A 21,368-nucleotide genomic window follows, 5' to 3' on the forward strand; every position below is an offset into this window, starting at 1 on the left:
AAGGAAGTTTCCTGGTCCCTCTTGAAATGTGTGATGTACAATGACAACAGCTAAAAATACACTCAAATAACCAATGTCAATGTCAATCAGGACGGATCAATCACACTTCTACACTCATAGGTCAACATCTAGTGTTGACGATGTAGCCGATGGATTTTAGATGAATTAGATTCATGACTCTGGTTTATCAAAGACTACTCCACTGTTTTCACACAAAGAGAAATCAACCCGGTCTGACATCTTAAGGATCTTCAGCCCTCAGACACGATGCCACCTCATCATTCGGTGTGGTCTTACAGGAAGGTCACCTTCTTCTTTTGGGCATTTGCCAACAAAAAGCTTTAGTCCAAAAATGGTCAGAGCTGCGGGCTGTTGAAGAGTGGTGGCGGAACAAAAATAAAACATTTTTGACCTTTTTTTTGGGAAGATTCACCAAATAACAAGCAGAGCCCAGAAGCACAATGACAATGCAAGCGTTCAGTTTGCAAAATGTCCCCAACAACTGGGCTGACATTGGTGCTGTTAGAAGGCAGACCACACAGCCCACACACACACACACACACACACACACACACACACACACACACACACACACACACACACACACACACACACACACACACACACACACACACACACACACACACACACACACACCAAGTGTCTCTCTTCTTTCTTTCTTTGCCTCTCAATATCGTCAAAACGTTGGATTCTTCTTTTCCTCCCCGTTTGTATTCTTTAAAGTCACTGTGAGGAACTTTTAATTGGTTATGAACACCGACGTCTCTTTAGGACCTACATGAGTAAACCAGACAATGGGCGAGTAGATTGGTTGTTGCTATATAGTTATTCTTAATAATTGCCATTGGGTCGGATTCAGCCCACTATCAGACACTCCTGAAGTAAAATGAGAGGTTTCCTGAAGGGAATCTGGTGCTCGGAAACACTTGAACCACTTTGGTCCACATGGACCACCAAAATGAAAGTTCCTTGCAGTAACTTTAAGGTCAGAAAGGGTCTGATTGGGGTATTTTTCTTCCTACATCTCTTAAACTATGTGCATAGCACATCCAGGAACCTCACTCAGCTAAACACACGCTGTCGGAGGTTGGATTATGTCCACCGCCTGAGACTCTGCACAGAGATTTAGGGATGAACCAGAGAAGAATACTCCTCTCTGACGAGTTCAGAAGCCACTTCTTTTCACCCTGCATGTTAAAAAGCTGAAAAGCCGCAGGTCTCCAGAGAAGGCCGGGTCATTGACTTATGGAGGCGATTAAGATTAGTGTGAATCAGCCGGGAGAGCAGTTCGTCCATTCAGGAGCGGCGATAGCAGCCCCGCTTTGATCCTTTCATAACGAGAAGCGATTGAACATCATTGTGACACGGTACATGCGGTGTGGGAATTGGCCAATCCCCTATTCAATTTTGCCAATTTCCAAAGCCTGTGCAGAGTGTGGTTCAGAACGGGGCAGATTAACAGGGAGCACTGTGGTACATGACAGGAGTTCTGTACTACTGACAACCTGCCAACAGCAGCAATTTCAACTCTCTCAATATATCTGGGCAAATTTGAAAGAAATTGAGTCACCTTAAATATTTCTCATATTCAATCAAAGTCGAGGATTATTGAGGCTTTGTGATGACGGATGTGCAGATTTCAGAGCCGACGATTGAGAAGCAAAGCAGAAGAAACTGTAAATGGAGTATTCATATGTCGAAGAATATGACAGTCAGCATTCCTGTGCTCTCTCCTCCATCCTAATCTTACTGGTCCTCACCATAACGACCTCACTACACTCCTAACTGTCTAATAACTATTATTAACAGTCTAACTGTTCACTGCCGTTACTGTACCTGCATTTCAAATTTTTGCACGTTTAAAAAACTTATACTTATTGAAAAATAATTTCGGAATAAGTTAAAAATAAGTTCGGAAAAACACGAATCATCTTTCTAGGTCAACCTGCAGTCCCAGATTCGAACATCCTTGTATTTTTCGGCATTTGGAATTTGACACACAATGTATTGGGACACACTAAATCTAAGTGAATTTGCCGCATGTCTTCCTCCGCTTCTGCTCGTTAAATGGCGCATAATCTGAGGCAAGGGGTTGTATTTAGTCTCTTAATTAATCATGGGTGTGTTTTGGGCGTAACATGAATTAAACCAATCAGGGTGTCATCGCCCATTAACTTTAAAAGCCAGGTGTGCCTGCACCTGGACATTAGCATTTCAAACGAGGAAATTGCTTTCGCCACATGACGCAAGCAGCGTGTACATCAGTTGTGAACACATCTTGTTATATGAATAACGAGGCTTTTAAACAGCAGGAAAACACTGCGTCATGTAGTTCAGATCAGTTTCTTTAGTGCCGGACCACACCTTATGTTTAGACCAAGACGCCGATCAGATGCTTTGCGCTTCATGTGTTGATTCTACTTTACAGTCATTGTGGAGGCTGTAGATTATGAGTATTTTTGTATCTCATCGTTGGTCTAGTCTTAAATGGGACTGACGAATTGTTCTAACCTCCATGAAGGTAGAATCTATGGCTGTTATATCAGACTGCATTAGTGTTAAATGGGTGTACCAAACAAACCCTCACTTTATAATGGGACAATGTAAATTTTAGATTGAGGCGTACAGTTGGAGTTGTAAGGTTTTTTTGTCCAACTAAAATCCTATCTTGCACCAAGTGACAGAAATCTGCCACGAGATAATTTCCCCGTCTTTCGTGATAACTGTTAATAAACTGGAACCGGTTGAGTCAAGCACCTTATTGTTTGCAAAACTTAATGCAATAAAATAATTAAAAAGGGATGAACTGCACTCAAACAGGTGTAATTATCTCACCCAAGGGCAGATTTGTTTCTTTGTATCTGGATTTTAAGACTCAATTCCAGTTTGAAGTTCCTCAGAGCAGCAGTGCTGCCTTGTAGTTTATTCCTATTGAAGCAGGTTGTTCATCAGAAATGCTGTCTTTCTCCTTCATTAGAGTGGGAAAAACTGCACCACAGGGCAACATGGATGGCTCTGACTCCTTTGAGTATTTTCCCATCATCCTTCACGTGTCGCTATCCTCTCAGTGCATATTGCGGTTTATTGGAAATTTATGTAAAAAGCAACATTAAGCTTAAGCTCCTGTAACTCTCAACCCGCTCACAGTGGTACTGTATGTGAGAAAAGTGTTGTCGCCCTCAACGGTTTTAAGAAAGAGAGTCTTGGCATTTACCTTGTGTAATAATTAGGGGTGTAACGGTTCACAAAACTCACGGTTGGGTTCGGTACGATACAGTGGAGCCACGGTTCGGTACGTTTCGGTACAGTAGAAAACTAAATGCCAGAGAAATGTACTTGATTTTAAAATATATTTATTCATTACAACTAACATCATGAAGTTATTCTTTGACTTTGAACAATGATGGAACTATACCTGAGTGAACGTGGCTCTTCATCAATAAAGTTTAAAAAAAAAATGTATTTTTTTTTTTTATTCAAACGTATTGTTCGGTGAGCCTCGTACTGAACGGTTCAATACGAATACGCGTATTGTTACACCCCTAGTAATAATGTAGTTAAGGAGCCGTGCATTGAATTGACTCGTAGTGTTCAAGAATTACAAAGAAAGGATTCTCCGGCAGTGAGTAGTGTTACGCAACGTGTGTCTATTGTTTAACCACAAATCCCTTTTGGACAAAGAGTAGAGAGAGAATTTCCAGCGGTGGGATCCGTCTTGATATTTTTAGATTTGTAGCTCATTTTTATCCTCTGCGGCCTTGTGTGTGTCCTCCCTTCTTCTCCTTTATGCCGTTATTAATCTGTCCTTTCTTCTCTCCCTCACTCCACAACTCATCTGCTCACCTCTCCTTATCCAATTCTGTTTTCGCTCTACAAACCCTCCATCCCATTTGCCCTTCTTGTTGTTTCGTCTCCCTTCTTTTCCCTTCCCACCTCTGATGTTGTTTCCTGAACAAACTGTCCCTCGATCTTCATCCCCCCCCGCCCGCTGACCACAGGCCATCTACTACGAGATAGGCTTCGTAGTATGTGCGGCGGTCGGCCTGCTGTTCGCCGTTCTGGTGCCGATAATCGGCATCTTCTTCTGCATGTGCCGCTGCTGCGACAACTGCGGCGGCGAGATGCACCAGCGCCAGAGGAAGAACGCAGATTGCCAGCGTGGTCTGCTGGGAACGCTGCTCTTCGCCACCTCACTGGTCATCACGTGAGTATGACACATGCACACACACACACACACACACACACACACACACACACACACACACACGAGACACACGTGGGGTTATCAGCTTGCACGCATGTGTGTATTTTCTGGTGCAAACAGTGTGTCCACAATCATGCATACTGGAACTAAATGCAAGCTACACCTCTGTCTTTTACAGTGTCGCGCTCATGCACACACATTCAGGCAAAAACACACTGGACACGCATGCACCGTCTTTCACGTCAACGCTCGGCTAAAGTACGAATAAATCAAATCTATAGGACTATGTATCATGTGTTTCAAATGGTCTCTACACCTTCCTGTTCTCCTTGGCTCTCTGGTATAATACCTACTCTGCCTCCAGGCTTTATTATTAACTGCTCCAGCTGTCATTTCCACATTTAACATGCGCATTTTAAGCACATAGCTGATGATTTTATCCCGTGGGAAATACAGTGAATCTAGCACTAGAAATTCCTACATTCCCACTGTTTCAAACTGTCGTAACTGTGATTCATTATTGTAATCTATGAATTCAATAGATAGTACCTCCTGCTATTTTCAGCACAGAAACTGAGATAATATACATTTTATTCATATTGTATACATGGAAACCGGCCAGCAGGAAGATCGTGACTTCAGATGCTATTTTTTTTGTTTGTTTTAATACAGTTGCTTCGGGTGCATTCCCTTAACATTGCAGAGCCAACATCTTGGCAAATGAGAAATGGCAGTGAAGAGAAACAGCATGAAGTGAAATTGTTGATGTTGGACAATTGAGGTAAATAGGTTGATTTCCTGGACTGGAAATGTTTCTACCTGGACCACGGCTTTTATCATCTGCTATCAAGTACAGACAGTGTTTGGTTCTACTTTACAGTGGATTTATTTTACATGTAAACAGGCAGCTTAAGGCCAATTAAAAGCATTCAAGCACATTAGCTAAATGAAGTAATATGACTGAAGGAGAATGTCATGACTTTGCTGAACTTGCACATTCCTCATTAGAGTGTTTAGAAACATCTTCATGCAGTTGCCTTAAACTGGTTCCAACTCTCCAGACTTCTCCAGAGTCGGTTCTATTTCAGTGAATTCTTTTGGTCGTGACCAACCAAGACCCAAAGTTATGTGTACAGTACATTCAAAGCTACAGAGCCTGTTCAGAGCAGCCTAAAATGAAACCGTTTGTAATCCACCTGTATATTTCTGTCATAAATTATGGATATGCACCACTGCAGCGCAACAGCGAAACACAAAATGGAAATTAAATGCAAAAAATACATCAGAATACACTTGATTCATCTAAAGGAGTGCTTCTTCTGCCTCTTACATCATGTGGCTCTCTCCTGCATCTCATCTTTCAGAAAATGGACCAGAGGAAACTCAACCCTCTCTGTTTAGTCTCAGCGGTAGGAGAAGCAGGAGCCGCTGGGGATGCAGCCACAGCACAAAAGGCTGGGCAGAGCTGCGTTTGCCTCTCGTATTAGGACAGAAGGGATCCAGGAGTGTACTTAGTTTGACATTCTTTGACTTTTTGTCTCTGTTGGACCGAAGCCCGGCTATTAGAAATTCCAAGGCAATATCCTAGAAGCCAAGACGCGAGGGTGTGAGAGCATCCTCGGAGCTCTTATTAAATCTCCCCAGCTACCAGGCAGAGACGCTGCAGAGGCTCTAATGAAGCAATTACAGGCGGGAGAGTGATGAGCACCGAGCCCAGGTGGCTTTTTTTACCGCCACTAGAAAGCTAACAGCGAGGCAGAGAGGAGTGGAAAGGGGTGATGGGTATTTTCCAAGAAGTGTTGACATCGGATTGAGAGGGGTAAGAGACACCCAGCGAGGGGGGAGGACGGTGACATGTTTCAGGGTAAGAGAGGTTTATCACACCAGGACATTCTTTGACAGACAGCACAGCGGTCAATAAACTACGATTGTCACTCCCTCATGACATTACAATGCTTCCACTTGTTTCTCACCTTAATGCCCTTCACCCAATAAAAACCCTTTATCTAATTTCCCAAACACATGACCAGCACATAGTTTTATTCATAATATTTTCCATGGGGTTTATGTGACAGAATCAGAGCAGGAGACGAGAGGAAAAACTAAAACTCTTGCGTCACCCCTTTACTCTGAAAGTGGCAGGGTCAAATCCCAGAGGAGCAGCCAAAAAGCTGTGGTTGTAAACATGAATGAATAATGTTCACTGGGTTAGAGCAGTGCTGGAAGGTTTTGACTCACGCGGATGCAAGCCAATGCCGAAAAATGCACACACTCCTGCTCAGACGCTCTGTGATGAAATCGACCAAAACACACAGCAGATGTGAAGCTCAGGACAGAGTTCATTCTGTATCTTATGTGCTCGAGGCAGAGATTTAGCTTTGTCAGAATAAATGGGATTGTGTAGATTCAATCAGTGCATTTGCAAAAACACTATGAATTCAATCAGAACCAGATAAAGGCAGCACTCTGAATCAGCAGGGGAAAGCAGGTGAATGAATCTTTGAAATCGAAATAAACAACCTGATTAACAAGCCGGCATTAATTGCAAATCCTCAAATTACCGCGCCATCTAATTACATGAGACTGATTTCTTTCAGAGCTATTAATCTTGGCACACGGCGCTGTGGCTGATTAACAAAACAGAAGTGTTTCTATACACAGCCAGAAACATGTTAGCGTCACAGATTACATCCCGCTCCGCAAACAACCATTTAGACATAAGTGTAATGTGAGATGAACTGGAATCGTTAGTTGTTAGTATTCGTGATGATGCAGCAATAATGAACGTCTGAAGCCTTGTCCCGGTTATGTTTGGTCTGATGAAGCCAGAATTACATAACTTGAATTACCCAATTCACTCAAAACATCGTACATGTTTATGCTTTGTTTTCTATTTGGTGCATATTAATGAAGATCTGCATCAATATGAATACATCTTGACTACAAAGTATCTTAAACGTCAACAAGACCCTCTTATTCCAATCGTTTTTCATTGAAGCTGTATGATGTTCTGACTACATGCAGAGAAATATCTGAAGTCAAGACCTCGTGTGTTTAAAGGCTGCGGTGCGCTTCATCAAATGGGAATATTCTTCATGTCTTGTTCATCATTTACTCACATTCATACATTCGTGCAGTGTCCGTTTAAAGCGCGCCTGTTCGGATCGGGCCCACTGCTTGGTCTCTCTCCGCTCATCCAAACCCAACACTGGACAATGCGCTTCATTGGGTCCTTAGCGATACACTTATAAACTTATAAATGTGTCCCATAGATCTCCGTTCTCTCTTTCCTCATCTGTTCTGGAATGTAATGTAGCGAGCGACGGAGAGCGAGCTGTACCCAGCATGCCGTCCGGCGCTATCTTGGGGGAAACTTTGGCTCCACTATTTTAAAATAACCACAGATTTAAAATAAGCCCATGTGTGTTTGTTACTAGCGTATCACGTCTTATCTCGTGCATTAATACATGAACTGTGCAGTACAACGGCATGTTGCATCAGGCCCGCTGCCAGCTATCAAAAGACCACACAGGACATTATTAAATCAACAGCAGTGGCTATTGCAGTCTTCACTAATCAGCTCAGAATCCACATGCGTGGATTCATTCAAAATGACAAATTGAAGATCCTTCCCTCTGTTCAAGTGGAAGACCCCTGCCTCGTGTGGTTACCCAGCATGCATTTCAGCAGCCTATTTAAGTCGCTGGGTGTCCAGAACTATTAAACATAAAAGGTCCCAACGTTATGAGGTTAGTAATTCATGCTAATCACATGGGTTCTAATGAATGATAATGTATGTGACAGTGAACTGAGCACCCTGCACTTTAAATCTTAATCAGTCAGTTGAGGCTCTGAGGCGGCAATCACACCAGATCAGGCGTCGCTGCGAAAAACGGCATTCATTTGAATGTGGGTATTACACACTGCTGGAAGAGATGTTTCACAATCGACTCCATAAACAAACTCAGTATTCAAACATTCGTTTACATATAAAGCAAAAGAGAAGCAACATGATGTAAAACTCTCTGAAGGGGATGTGAAGTATATTCTGAATTTAAAAGAGATTGTTTATCACATTGCTTTGAAGTGCTAGTGATTTAGACAATAGGACCTCAGGCTGTGTTCAGTGTCGTGTCAGAAAAATGTCTGATCCCATTTTAATGTCTGCAGACGTCCGACTGTCTGCTCTGTTCTCTGACTGTCACGTGAACCGTTCTGATTCCGATGGCCCTTACTTTTTGTAACCCTCCTGCTATTGCAGCTGCTCCTCTTTAGAGGTGACATGAGGTGGATAGTCATGTCAGTACATCACCTCAAGAGCAAAACCAGAGAGTGAATTACGAAGAAACCTAAAGATTGATCACATGATCGAGCTCAAACATAACCTCTGAGTATGTTTCACACTACTTAAGTCTGCATGGACCTTCAGGGGTTAAAAAAGCTCCCCTCGTATTGATGTGACAAAAAATATTAGCACAGAATTCTGCTGAATTATTAATAAAGTGACCCAATTAGGAAGTAGGAACCTCTTTTCATCACCGGGCCACTTGTTATTGCACTGAAGCAGCCACAGCCTACAGACAAACAACAGATCTAATGTCATCTATCTGTGCACACACTCCGTCACTTACACGGTGGGTGTGTAACATGTAAGGTAAGTTCGTAATGTTCTAGTTCAAATAACTAAATAAGGGACATTTGATACTTCAACGAAACGCCACGAAACTATCCAGTAATACTGAAACACCTCTCAGTCACTTTCTGACTGTTGACACAAATACATGAACACACTCTTTCATGCTTTCAGACGCACAAATCAGTCACACACACTCCCACGCTTCCTCCTGTAACACACACATCGCTCAGTTAATAGCCTCTGCCGGGAGTCATCACATGCCGGCCTATTTTTCGGGGATTCATTAATAGTGAGATGAGCTTCACTCTGTCATGAAGGAGGCCACAATGACTACGAAGATGTCACTTGCTGACTAAATGTCAAAGCTACTCGGGTGTCGTCACGTGCAGTGCATTTCCGGGGGCTCAGCAGAGTTTTGGAGCGGTTAAATCCAACAAAATGAAACGTTGCACAGCAAAAGTGACGCCATTATAAATATTTTTAATGTAGATCTACAGCAACGAATGAAGATACTGAGAAGACGAGGTTTAAATGTGTTAGAATAACTTTAACATCAATGAAAGAATTCTCTGTGTTGAGCTTTTAGTCTTGGGTTGTTGGAGATGTTGCTGAATTTCTAAGTTGAACTTCCTTTAATGAACCTCTCTCCATGTCCACAAACCATCACAAACCATTACGTCCACGCACACACGCACGATCGCTGCCCAGCACGAAGACGCCACGCAAAAGCAGCTTCACTCAAACCACTGCCAAGCTAATTAAGCAGAGCGATCGCTGTCAGTATTTCCTGTGCGTCCCATCATTTATCACATCTCCTGGAGAGACCTCATCACACTAATCATTCTGATTCTTCTGTTTTGTTTCTGCTGGTTTATAGCTGGAAATCCATTTCATTTCTTCACTAATTACATTTTTTTCCCTCGTCCGGGGGTCTTTTATGGTCTGCGGGTTCTGGTAGTGAGCACGACCACAAATCAAAAGTCTAACAGGAACTCTACGTGGTGAAACTAATGGATGCTCACAGCTTGGTCAGGCTTTCTTTTGGAAGTTATTGGACACATTTGTGTTTCAAAAGTGATGATGTGGCACATTGTTGCACAGGAGAGAGAGAAAAGATATGAGAGGGAAAATCTGCACGGCTCGGTGATGTCGTTTAAGGATAAGGATGTTGAATGTCATTGTACGAACATACAACGAAATTTAGTTTACAGCTAAAAAGGTGCAATTGGCTCAGCGGGGGGTTGTAATCCAGAAAATAGCAGCATTTTTAATACAGGGATAACGGAATAAACACCAAGCCACCAGATTATGTTTTTAAACATGACTCACTGGCTTGGAGGTCAGCTGCTCTGGCTTCTGTAGTTCTGTTCACTCCTCTTTAGGATCTCTGGGAATTATCTTTCTACACTGGTTAGGTTGGTATACGTCCACAGAAACACAATCAACCTTTTGTTTCTCCACTGTGATATCACTAGTCTTACAAACGTCGTTATCCAAAACACTTGAGTGCAAAGTAGAGAAGCAGACCATAGACTGTATGTAAGAAGGGGACGTCGTCACCCATTGGTTTGCTGACTGAAAGTGATGTAGAGACCTCGTATTCGTCTCTAGTAGAGACCTGTCAATCACTGTGTAGCCCCGCCCTAAAGCATACTCTGCTTTACGTCTATTTGACTCTCAATGGACCATAATTTACGAAATGAACATCATGCTGTATTGAAGAAGACTTGAAACTCGAGATTGAGACCATAAACTCATGTTCACATCATCCGTTTATTTACATTCGAGCCATCGTTTCGTTGTTGAGAATCTACACAGAGTTGAATGCATCTGGCCTCTGGGCAGTGTTTGCGCCATGCTGAGCTGACTTAATGGGAAAGAGACCACGCTATTAAAACCAATCACGGTCTTTACAGAACTCTAAGTGTCCTGGAAAGCAGACTTTGAATACTGACACCAAAGACAGTTTTCCACTTCAGGTCGTCCAGAGTCTTTCTAGCTACAGACTGAGCTAAACAATCATAGCTGATTCAATACAAAGCAAAATGTTGATCAGTCAAGGCTTAATAGAGCGCAAGAAGCTGTTATGACGTTACTGTTTACTGAGTAAATTACAGTCATTTCTCGTTTTGGAAAGCTGACATTTATATTTAAATCACACCATTAGTTTTTGCTTGGAAGGTTAATTATTTTTCACAACCTTATTTATTCCAGGGATGATTTAGTGAGCAGAACAAATGTGCCACCTTCTGGTTTTAATATGCTCATTTAAAAAGAGTCACAAACTACACAGCAGCTGGTCGTGTAGAATCCAAATTTCCAAATTCCTCAACCAAACCTGTCCTCTGATGTAATTTATACTTTTCTTTGCTGCCTTGCTCAAGTGCTCAGACTGAGTCGACCACTACATCCCCTTCTTTTGGCCCCTGTAGAGTATTTAAAATACTGCTGTATTCCAGTCACCTTCTGTGGCTGTTTGCACAGCCCTGAGCCCTACAGGCTGTTTGGCTCACAGCTTAGTATTCATATCATTCCTGGACTGTTTACGGTGGAATTAATGGTCTGTTCTGTTGTCTCCCATCAAACCGCTGCGGCTAGTTGTAGACGGAACAGACAGCAACTGACGCGGCGTCCTTATGAGCGGAAAGAAAAACAGAGCAAAATAGCATCGTGTTTACTGGGCTGCTACGCCCGGAGCGGAAGGCCCCGGAGTCAGAACTTCTCAGTGTCTGGTTAAATTCTTTATCGGACACAACGGTGCACTGGGAAGCCGAGTTCAGACCGTGCTGGCAAGCTCTGAGAAGACAAACATAACGCTGCATAAAGGGGATGTAACAATGGCTGGTTGAGGGGGGGGGGGGCGTTCAATGGAATATAAACAAGCTAACTGGAGGCTCAGATGAAATAAACGGTGGCTAAATTAAATATATGAGGGGCTTAATAGAATAGAGACTTTAATAGGAGTGTATGCTGTTGAATAAAAAGAGGAAATATGGAATACAATGAAAGACTGCACATTATTATCCGGGACAAGAGGATGTCAAATGTGTACATATTGTAAAGCCCTCTGAGGCAAATTTGTAATTTGTGATTTTGGGCTATACAAAAATAAATTGAATTGAATTGAATTGAATTATTAAAACACAAGCTGCTATGTTATCTGTCTCTCAGGAGCTTTTGAATACAGGTCGCTGATGTCAGGCTGATTACACCATTCTTCTCATGTTGAAAGATGTGCATGGACTGTTTTGAATAAGGCCTTAAGGTGATACTCTGGTGTAAGTCTAAAAAAATGTCATCGCAATAAAAACAGTTCCCCCACCGCACCGCTTAGTTTGCAATTTGGCTTGATTGCTGGCGGTATTATTTGTTTTAGAATTCTTACAATGACTACATTATCATTTGCTAATTGAGTGACAGGATAATAGAGGTACAGTTCCAGCAGTGTGAAAGCAGGGAGGAGCTGAAGGGCGACTGCCCGAGCCTCCCGACCACCACCGCGCTGAATGCGGGCCATTGTTGCGAGTTTGTAAAAAGCTATGGAGCCACCAGACCATGTAACACTCGCTGCTCAGCCCCCAGTAGTGGCCTAGATACCGGGCCACTGCATGCACTCGTTTGATGCTCTTCTTCATCTGCTGTTGTGGGGTTTCCGCCCTGCGGGAGACTTTCATGTGTCATTTGGCTTTCGCTCAAACAGGAATTACAGCCCTTTTACAACGTCGCTGGAGGTAAATCCTTCTCACAGCAGTAACAACAAGCAGCCATGCAGCCGTTGAACACAGGGTTGAGCTGGCGGGTCAGGTTAGGAGTTGCTGATCACGGAGAAACGTGATGATGCTGCACAGCAGCACTCGTCTGCACAAAGCGAACAGCTGAGTTGATAAACGGCTTTTTAAAGGGCAACAGCTGCCTGAAAATGACCTTCCAATATTTTGGAAACAAGCGTGGTTAAGTACATCTATTTACATTTTAGTATTTTAGTCATCGTTCCACTTTTTGTGCCAGTAATCCGTTTCAAAATCACATTTTGGAAGAGACTCCTCAATTTGTCAGTATGTTGGTAAAAGTTATATTTTCTTAATTTTAAGCCTAAACTTTAAATCTTCTCTTGCCTGCTGTCATGTCTTTTTCTCTCTCATATATGCGAGTTTTATGGCATTGCTTATACAAATCTATTCACTGAAATACCTCTCGATCAAATGTGATATAAAAGATATTGAATCTAAGATATTGAATCTAAGGGGGGGGGGGGGGTCTGTATTTATCTGCAAAGGCTGACATGTTTCCTGTTGCCTTTAATCAGACGCACTCAACAGCAGCGCTCATCTATTTTCTATTATTCAGTTCCGGCATGCCTCGCTTGTCACCTCGGGTTTGTTGTTTGTTTGATCATTTTCTGTTCCTACACAAATGTGTATTTTTCTTCCTCTTCTGTCAGTTTTGTCTCCGGGTATAATTTCACCACTTCTAGAACAACACATCTGAACTACGACCAAACAACCCGTGCCAAACTCAAGCCTAACTGAACTAAGCAAAGGTGAACAGTCGTGTAGTGCACAGCTCGTCGGAGAGCGCTCGGCGTGCTTCTCAAAGAGTCTTTGTTTGGCTGCAGATTCCAGTGACCTTGCATGGACACTGGGAGGGAGGGAGGAGGGAGAGAGAGAGAGAGAGAGAGAGAGAGAGAGAGAGAGAGAGAGAGAGAGAGAGAGAGAGAGGGAGCTGAGGGCAAAAGAGGAGACAGGGGGAAAGGAAAATAAATAAAGCATGAGAGATAGAAGTGAGAGAGGGAAACAAAACTAAAGTCTGAGAGGTGTAGTGAAAGAGACGTAGATGAAAACAGACGAGCCAAAGCGGAAAGACAAATGAGAAAAGGCTGGAGAGGAACGACTGGACGTTTTGGCAATAAAGACACAGACAACCAGAGACAGACAGAGAGAGATGGAAGGTGTGTGTGTGAGTGAGTGAGTGAGAGAGAGAGAGAGAGAGAGAGAGAGAGAGAGAGAGAGAGAGAGAGAGAGAGAGAGAGAGAGAGAGAGAGACACAAGTGTTGGACAAAAGGCTTTTGTTGTGGAAGTGGCCATTTTGAATCTTCCCCTGGTTCCGGATGGCTCCACTTCACTGTGTCCCAGCCTCGTTGTGTGGCCTACTTTTCTCAATAAGTCTCCACTTACACGATGACAGCGTTTACTCGGCGTCGGCCTCCTCAATATTTACGCCAAACATCATTCCAGTTCCTCCAGACGGGGAGCAGCGCGACGCCACACAGATGAAGAGAGTTTCCCCTCTCGAGGGCAGCACATGGGGCTCTAACATATTTGTAATTTGTGCTTATTTTAAATGCCTGTTAACTACAAAAAACCACTGTTGATATGTGCCAAGTATTTATCAACAGACTGATGAGACAGTTCTTCTAATGAAAAGACGCCCTGACATCGAGGTTTTGACTGTTAAATACTTGATTCTGATTGGTCAATTATGGGATTCTACAATTAGTATAGAGCGCCTCAGAGATGACGTATTATTGTGGGCCAACAGGAAGTTAGCATCGCACTGGTTCCCTCGATTACTTTTAGGATTTTTGAAGCGTAAATGCCATCGCCATGAGTAAAACGCTAACGCTATAAACAATCTACACCACGGTTGCATGAACGGACGTCTTCACAGCGCAGCTGTTAAGGCAGATGTGACACGCTCGCTGTATGTTATCCCTTAATGGATCCATCTGTTTTATATCACTGTAAATTAAATCTCTTGGATAGATGGACAACACTGCTTGGATAAAAGATACACGTTGACTTAGACGGTGGGATTTGTAGGCAAATTTTCAAGCAAAAAAGTAAGAATAAGTTATGAAAAGTATAACAGCATGAGGTCCATTGGCTCTTATCTGGTTCCACCTCATCAGGTGTCTAATATTGTGTGCATTCAGTGTATGAAGACACTGAACAATCCCTACTGTGACAAAATGTCTGCAGCATAATGCAGGTTCGATTAACAGGATTATATTCACAGAGGGACACACACGCACCATCTTCTTCATCCCTTCAGACTATGAATGGGGCATAACCTCACTTAGCGTTGATCTAAACCTTCCCGGTAGCCTCTGAGTCAGTCCTCTCTGCGAGTCATCTGACATCATTCATAAAGCTGCTGAATCCACTGAAGCGTTCCTAAAAATGAGATTCACCGTGTTATACAACTGTACCGCCTCGAGTTTGGATGCCTCACAACTCCAGCGAACAGAAGCTTCGTGGACCATCTGTTCTGAAGTTAATCACCCGGCGAACCCCAATCACATCAACGCAGCAATAAAAACAAACTTAGACACACAGCGCTGGCTGTGATAGGCTGCGCTGAAGATTCAGCTGGGATGAGTGTGAGTCATGGAAAGGGCTTAATACTGTGGGCCGTCTCTCCCTTGATGTTGCTCAAGCTAATTAAGCCTCGTACCGATCTACTCAGGTCTGTTTGAAGTCTGCGAGAGGCTCGCTTTAATGCTCTGCTTTATGCAATTCTGTGTTTTCACATTCAATTTGAACATTTGTTTACAACCCAGGGACCTCTGATTATACAAACCAGAGCTCAGTGTAGACCTACATCCCCTGCTATGAGTGGATTTACTTCAGAGAACGTCGTCCTGAAAGTCATCTATTGTCTTGAAAATGCGGACAATACCACCGTCTGCTGACAAACAGACATAATATTGATAAACATCGTCATTTTGTGCTACCAGTTAAGAGTATGTGTGATCTTCTTTTCTGCCTTTATTGTGCTGTATCCCACTCTTAACAGAAATATGCTTGAGCAACGGTACATTGTTATGACATCATGAAAGGGACACATTTCAAATATGTGTTGAGCGTCACACATAACTGTGACTACAAGAGCGGTAGAGCTGGCTGTCGAGGACATTACGCTCATTCCACAGGTGCACTCGCTCAGAGGAAGCCGAGAGAGAAAATGTTACAAAAGTAGATGTGGTGGTGCACACTGCCCTCTACTGTTGACAGCATGTCATCACTGTCAACCCCCCCCCCCCCCCCCCCCCCGGGCTACTGATGTGGGAGCAGCGGGGTCACTCTGTGGCACAGACGGAGACGTAAAGGTCAACGGTGTCTCCGTGTGCTCGTCATGTGTTCAGGATCGGAGTGCTGTGTGCGTACGCTGCCAACCAGAACCTGAGCTCTCAGGTGAAGAACATACGGAGGCTGGTCAACAGCAACATGAGGGACCTGCACACCTTCGCCAACGACACGCCAATGGTGAGAAGAACCAGAGCCGTTCACTCTTTGTAGCCCAAAACACGACGTTAAAGCGTGGAAATTCAGATAATGTGCTGTCAATACAAATGGAATCATTATATCGTGTAAATATCCTAAAAATTCTATTAAACAAACCTCAAATAGACAGAAAATCATTTTCTGATTGTAGGAAAAGATAGCTGCTAGTTATGGCCATTTTAGCGAATGTAAGTAAAGATGTGGGTAAAGCATGAAAAAAGGGTTTGGTCATGGTTGAATGAAAAGCTCATATCTACTCAAACAAGAAGAGTTGTTTCAGACCGATACTGTTTCTAGTCATGCCTCATTCATGTCATCTTTTCAATGTGGGAAAAGAGAGAATCTTCTCTCAGTCCATTTGATTTCAGGAGCCAAGGTTTTAACTCTCACTTTACTTTACTGAGAACAAACTGTTTGTGAAGACCGGTTTTATATTTTGTCATTTTCTCCATTACATTTTGAGGAACACCATGAAACTGTGCTGTACTGCGACAAGACTAATATCCTGATTTTCATCTGCTTCTGTTTGCTTCCCTCCGCTCGGCTCTGTTATGTTTCCTGTTTGCAGCAAATTGATTACCTAATATCCCAATACGCCACCGCCAAGAACAAAGTCATCTACGACCTAGATAGTAAGTAGACCTCCTCTGTGCTGTGATAGTGAAGTAAGTGGACAGAAACGATTCACTGGGTTCCTGCTCTTGGTCGTATATCATGCTTATTATCTGAATTCACTGGGTCTACTTTTCCTCGACTTGTTTTGACAACACATCTGTGACATAACTGGGTCTAGATTGCTACAGCCATGACTGTTATAGAGGAAGTTAAACACCTGCAGAAGCAGCAAACACAATAAAGAAAGGGATCTGATACTGTGTTCTCTACAGATATAGGTCCATTATTGGGTGGAAGGATACACGATCAGTTGGATAAGGAGGTCCGTCCTGCCTTGGACAGAGTGCTCAATATGGCTGGAGGTACGTCTGCGTATTTCTTTTCATTTCCTCTTCAGATACGATACGATCAGGTTATTGTAAGCTGCTACTGAACGCAGGTTACAGCTGTCAGCGAGTTAATGAAAGCTGTGAGTTGCAATTATCATTCAGATTCTTTTTTTAACCTTTATATTCTATGCTTTCTTTGTGAAGTGAAAATCGAGAGAGCCATCAAAGGTAACAGTACCTCAGTAACTGGACACCGTCCCTCAATCCTTTGACCCCCTAATCTGTTCCCTTGTGATCTTCCCTGAGTACTTGGACCTATCCGAGCGTCTTAAATCAACAACAACCAATCAATGTATTAAAACTGCACTACGCAATGTCTGACTCTGGTGACGGACTTTGTGTGACGAACCCGACGACACAGAATTTAAGTGTTCACCTGCTAACCCAGTGGTTCTCAAACTGTGGGGCGCGCCCCTCTAGTGGGGCGCGGTGGTATTATAGGAAATGTATGGAAGCCCGTTTCCGCCACTGTGAGGAAAAATACACATCCTGTAAGTCATTATACTGAGATTCTATCTCAAAATAAGGACTTAGCATCTCATAATAATGTTATGTTTATTTTATTTGATATGGACATCACAGTAGCATTAGAATTGTAACATACATTTATGCACAAATCCCAGATGCACTGTGTTAAGTGTTTGAAGCGAAATGCTAATTTACAACACCTGTCCACAGGAGGCTTTTTGCCAAATTGTAGTTCCTTTTTGCACAGATATAACTTTATTTGCATTGTTCTGACAAAGTGATTGCACATTTTATTTGTTTTTGTCTCATAGAGTAATCTGGTTTACTTAAAAGTGATTGCAATTTAATGCACCACCTGCAGAATGCACAGCTGGGTTTCTGCTAGCGCCGTCACCAGATACATTGTTTTTATGGGCAAACAGAAAAATAATCTGAGTTTTCTACAGATATGATTTTCTTTCCATGAAAGAAAATCTTGCCTAGTGCAATTTTAAGTCAACCAGATGTTGCCAAACCCCAACGTAACATCAGCCTGCACCTGGACATCTCCCTGTTTCTCCACGTGTGTTTTCCTTCTGTGAAGTGAGCGTAAACATGTGTGTTCTTTTGTGACCAATCATAATACAATGACTCACATGTAAGTCAATCAACGATTTGAATATTTCACGATGTCGGCATCATCTTTTTTTGAGTTGCTTTATGTAATTCAACAAGCAGCTGTATATGGATGTAACACGACATGGAATATACAGTTCAGGTGGCTAAACTGCTTGAGCACAGATGAGTGTAAATACAGTTTGTGTTCTTAATGTGCGTGTACTATTGTGTTCCTACTGGGGCTGAGCCGAGCAGCCAGAGGATCTTATCATCCCGTACGAATACTGTTTTATCAGATGCTAAAGATACGGGAGATTCATAAGAAGAAAAAAACATCCATCCCAGTTTAACTCCCTCCAGTACGGCTAAGAGTTTAGTTTCCTCTCCTACTCTCTTGCATCTTTTATATGTTCAAGGATGCCAGTGTTTCTGCATTCTTCATCCTGTTTAATGTGAAACGGCTGCTGCAGGCTACTCTGTGATCGTTAACTAACCGTGGCTGTTCACTTGGGATGCATTCAAATGATTGGGAACGAGTTAGCTACTGACAGCGACCGTCTTTAAGAGGGGAAGAAAAGTCAAGAGTCCAATTTCAGGTGCAGGAGAACAGCGGATCTGAGCCTCTGTGTGATAAACTCGGCTCAGGCCCGGTCCGGACAAAGAGTGCAAACTTTGTTTCAAGTATGAGTGCTTTTGTGTAACATGAGCCACTGTCATACAGACTGCCCCTTGCTGTGGATGTTGATATTAAAAGCCAATTTATTTTGTTAAATTGTAAAACAGAAATGTATTTGAAAGTTGTGTTTGCCCCAGAAACATTGTCAAAAAAGTTATTTTACTGCTCTGAATAGGAGAGTGCATTTATATACTTCCTGTTTTAACAATTCCACATGATTTCCCAGGACAGAACTAAAAGATTTATATAAAATATTTATTATTCATTTTGCAGCAAAGCTACGCAGTCTGAGGCTCACGGGGGGGAAAAAACGTCTTTCCGTACAACTCATTCAATATACATTCGACCTCAAAATATAGGTTAGCTAATGAGAAAAGTTGATTTATTGTTCAATGTAGTGGAGTAGGTAAGACTGCTCGACCTAAATTAAATGTTGCAAGAACAAGTTTACAACGGAAACAATGGAAATTGTCTCACTCCATTGTTCTACTTTTTCAGAAGGAAAATTGTGTTCTGAGAGAGTTTTGATGGTTTTCCCCTCATGATGAACACACGTTCAATCTCATCTCTGCTCTCTTTCTAATCAGCCATGCGAGAAACCAAGGAGGCCCTTGAGAACGTCAATGTGGGTCTGGAGGTCCTCCAGGAAGGAGCGGGGAAGCTCAACTTCAACCTGAGCCTGGTCCGGACCAGTATCAACCGGACCCTCAACGACCCGGGCTGCCACGACGAGGAGTCAGACGCCACATCTGCCCAGCTGTGCCGCAACATCCGCCAGTCACTGTCCCAGCTGCAGATCGGCGCCAACTATACACGGGTACGAAACTGAATGCAAATGGGATTCAAGTTCACTCACATGTGTCCCACTTTTTACTACGTGCCTGCTTAACTACTCAAATCTAGCTCCTTTATGAAGACGACGTTCTCAGCTGCTTATCGGATAACTTAGAAAATACGTACTTAATCGTTTAGGGTGCCTCAAAACACTGGCATGGCATTGCTGAATGTTTATTACCGCGTGTGTGTTTATTAATGTTTCATTGTCTGTTCACATTTTAGCTACCCAAGGTGAACGCGCAGCTGAAAAAGATGAACGACGTTTTGAGAACAGACCTCAGTGCTATCATCCAGACGGTGAGCCAGAACTATAAATCTATATATCATATCTAATGGGAGCTATTTAACGTGCTCGTGCCACTCTTAATTTCATTCAAATTAAGAAGAATAACCCTAAAAATGGACCCAGAAACTCCATGTCCCAACACTTTGTCCTTTTCCTCTCACAGGGCTACGCCTCTTTAAACGACACGCCACATATGGTGGTGGAACAGACCCGAAGTCTTGTGGAGAGTAAGTACCATTTTACACAACTAAAAACCTTCCTTCTGAAAGCAAATGAAAAAATTCATGTAATAATTCCTGCTTTGTGTTTTACTACCAACTTAAGAAGTATAACGTTTGCCATCTTTGAATCGAGTAGTGAAGTTTTTCCTGCTGTAGCTACCGGCTTTTACTCAGGCCATTTATTCAAACTGATGGATTGATCCGTCTCTCAGGTGTACAGAGTCTGGTGGACGGCATTGGCAATAACATCAGCAGCTTTTCCAAGGTATTCCCTGTGCAGAGCTCCCTGTCCAACTTCACTATCTTCATTAGCCATGCCCACGCCAAGATTGAGGACCACTACCCTGAAATAGACAAGATGGACTTCTACAGGTAAACAAACCTCCTAAAAAAAATAAAAGAAAGAAAGAGATACCTATAAACTATAAAGAGCGTAAATAAATACTGTAATAAGTCCACTATCTTGATGACACCACCTTCAGTGAAAGCTCTAACTCCATAGCTTTGCCTGCTGCCTACAGGTGGATCGGCTGCATTGCTCTTTGCTGCATGGTGGTCCTCGTCCTGGCCTTCAACTACCTGGGCCTGCTGTGTGGCACGCTGGGATACAACAAGCACGCCTCACCTACGACGCGAGGCTGCATCTCCAACACGGGAGGAACGATGCTCATGGCGTGAGTCAACTGTCCACGTGACACGCTCTGTCCGTTTACAGATTGAAAACTGAAGACGGTGTTGCCATAAAAAAAGCTTTTGAAGTCAATTTGATGATGCTCGGACGGCACACATTACCACGAGAATTTGAGTACCGGTACTACTTGTTCAATTGCTAGTCGTCAATAACTGCCAAAACTACTGCTGCTTCACTATTTACTGTACATGCTGCAGTACTTATAAAAAGGTGACAAAGACCAGAGCATATAATCAAATCATTTAAAAGAGGAGCATTAAAGACACAACATGCAGAACCCGTCTCGAAAAGAAGAACTTGTTCGCAAAACATAACATTTGATGGCAAAATGGTGTCATATTTGGGATTTCAGGGGCCTCATACAAAAGGCAACAATTTTTCTTGAGTTTTGATAATTTGAAAACCATCAATGGATCTTTAAATGTCATGATTTTTGTTCCATCT

The 21,368-nt window shown here is 42.8% G+C and overlaps 1 protein-coding gene across 1 annotated transcript in view; it reads left to right on the forward strand.

Moving 5' to 3' along the window:
• The window catches only part of prom1a (prominin 1a), a gene marked incomplete at both ends in the record, with an annotated part of 55,929 nt that overhangs the window by 22,069 nt on the left and 12,492 nt on the right, over positions 1-21,368 (forward strand). The window contains 10 exons of the mRNA XM_079268277.1: positions 4,020-4,225; positions 16,006-16,126; positions 16,713-16,776; positions 17,032-17,121; positions 17,293-17,316; positions 19,477-19,706; positions 19,949-20,023; positions 20,176-20,239; positions 20,446-20,605; positions 20,755-20,907. Coding sequence (XP_079124403.1) covers positions 4,020-4,225; positions 16,006-16,126; positions 16,713-16,776; positions 17,032-17,121; positions 17,293-17,316; positions 19,477-19,706; positions 19,949-20,023; positions 20,176-20,239; positions 20,446-20,605; positions 20,755-20,907 — 1,187 coding nt within the window. The remainder of the gene's footprint in view (positions 1-4,019; positions 4,226-16,005; positions 16,127-16,712; positions 16,777-17,031; positions 17,122-17,292; positions 17,317-19,476; positions 19,707-19,948; positions 20,024-20,175; positions 20,240-20,445; positions 20,606-20,754; positions 20,908-21,368) is intronic.

The sequence above is a fragment of the Melanostigma gelatinosum genome (genome assembly GCF_949748355.1).
Source record: "Melanostigma gelatinosum genome assembly, chromosome: 5".
In the NCBI taxonomy this organism is placed as follows: domain Eukaryota; kingdom Metazoa; phylum Chordata; class Actinopteri; order Perciformes; family Zoarcidae; genus Melanostigma; species Melanostigma gelatinosum.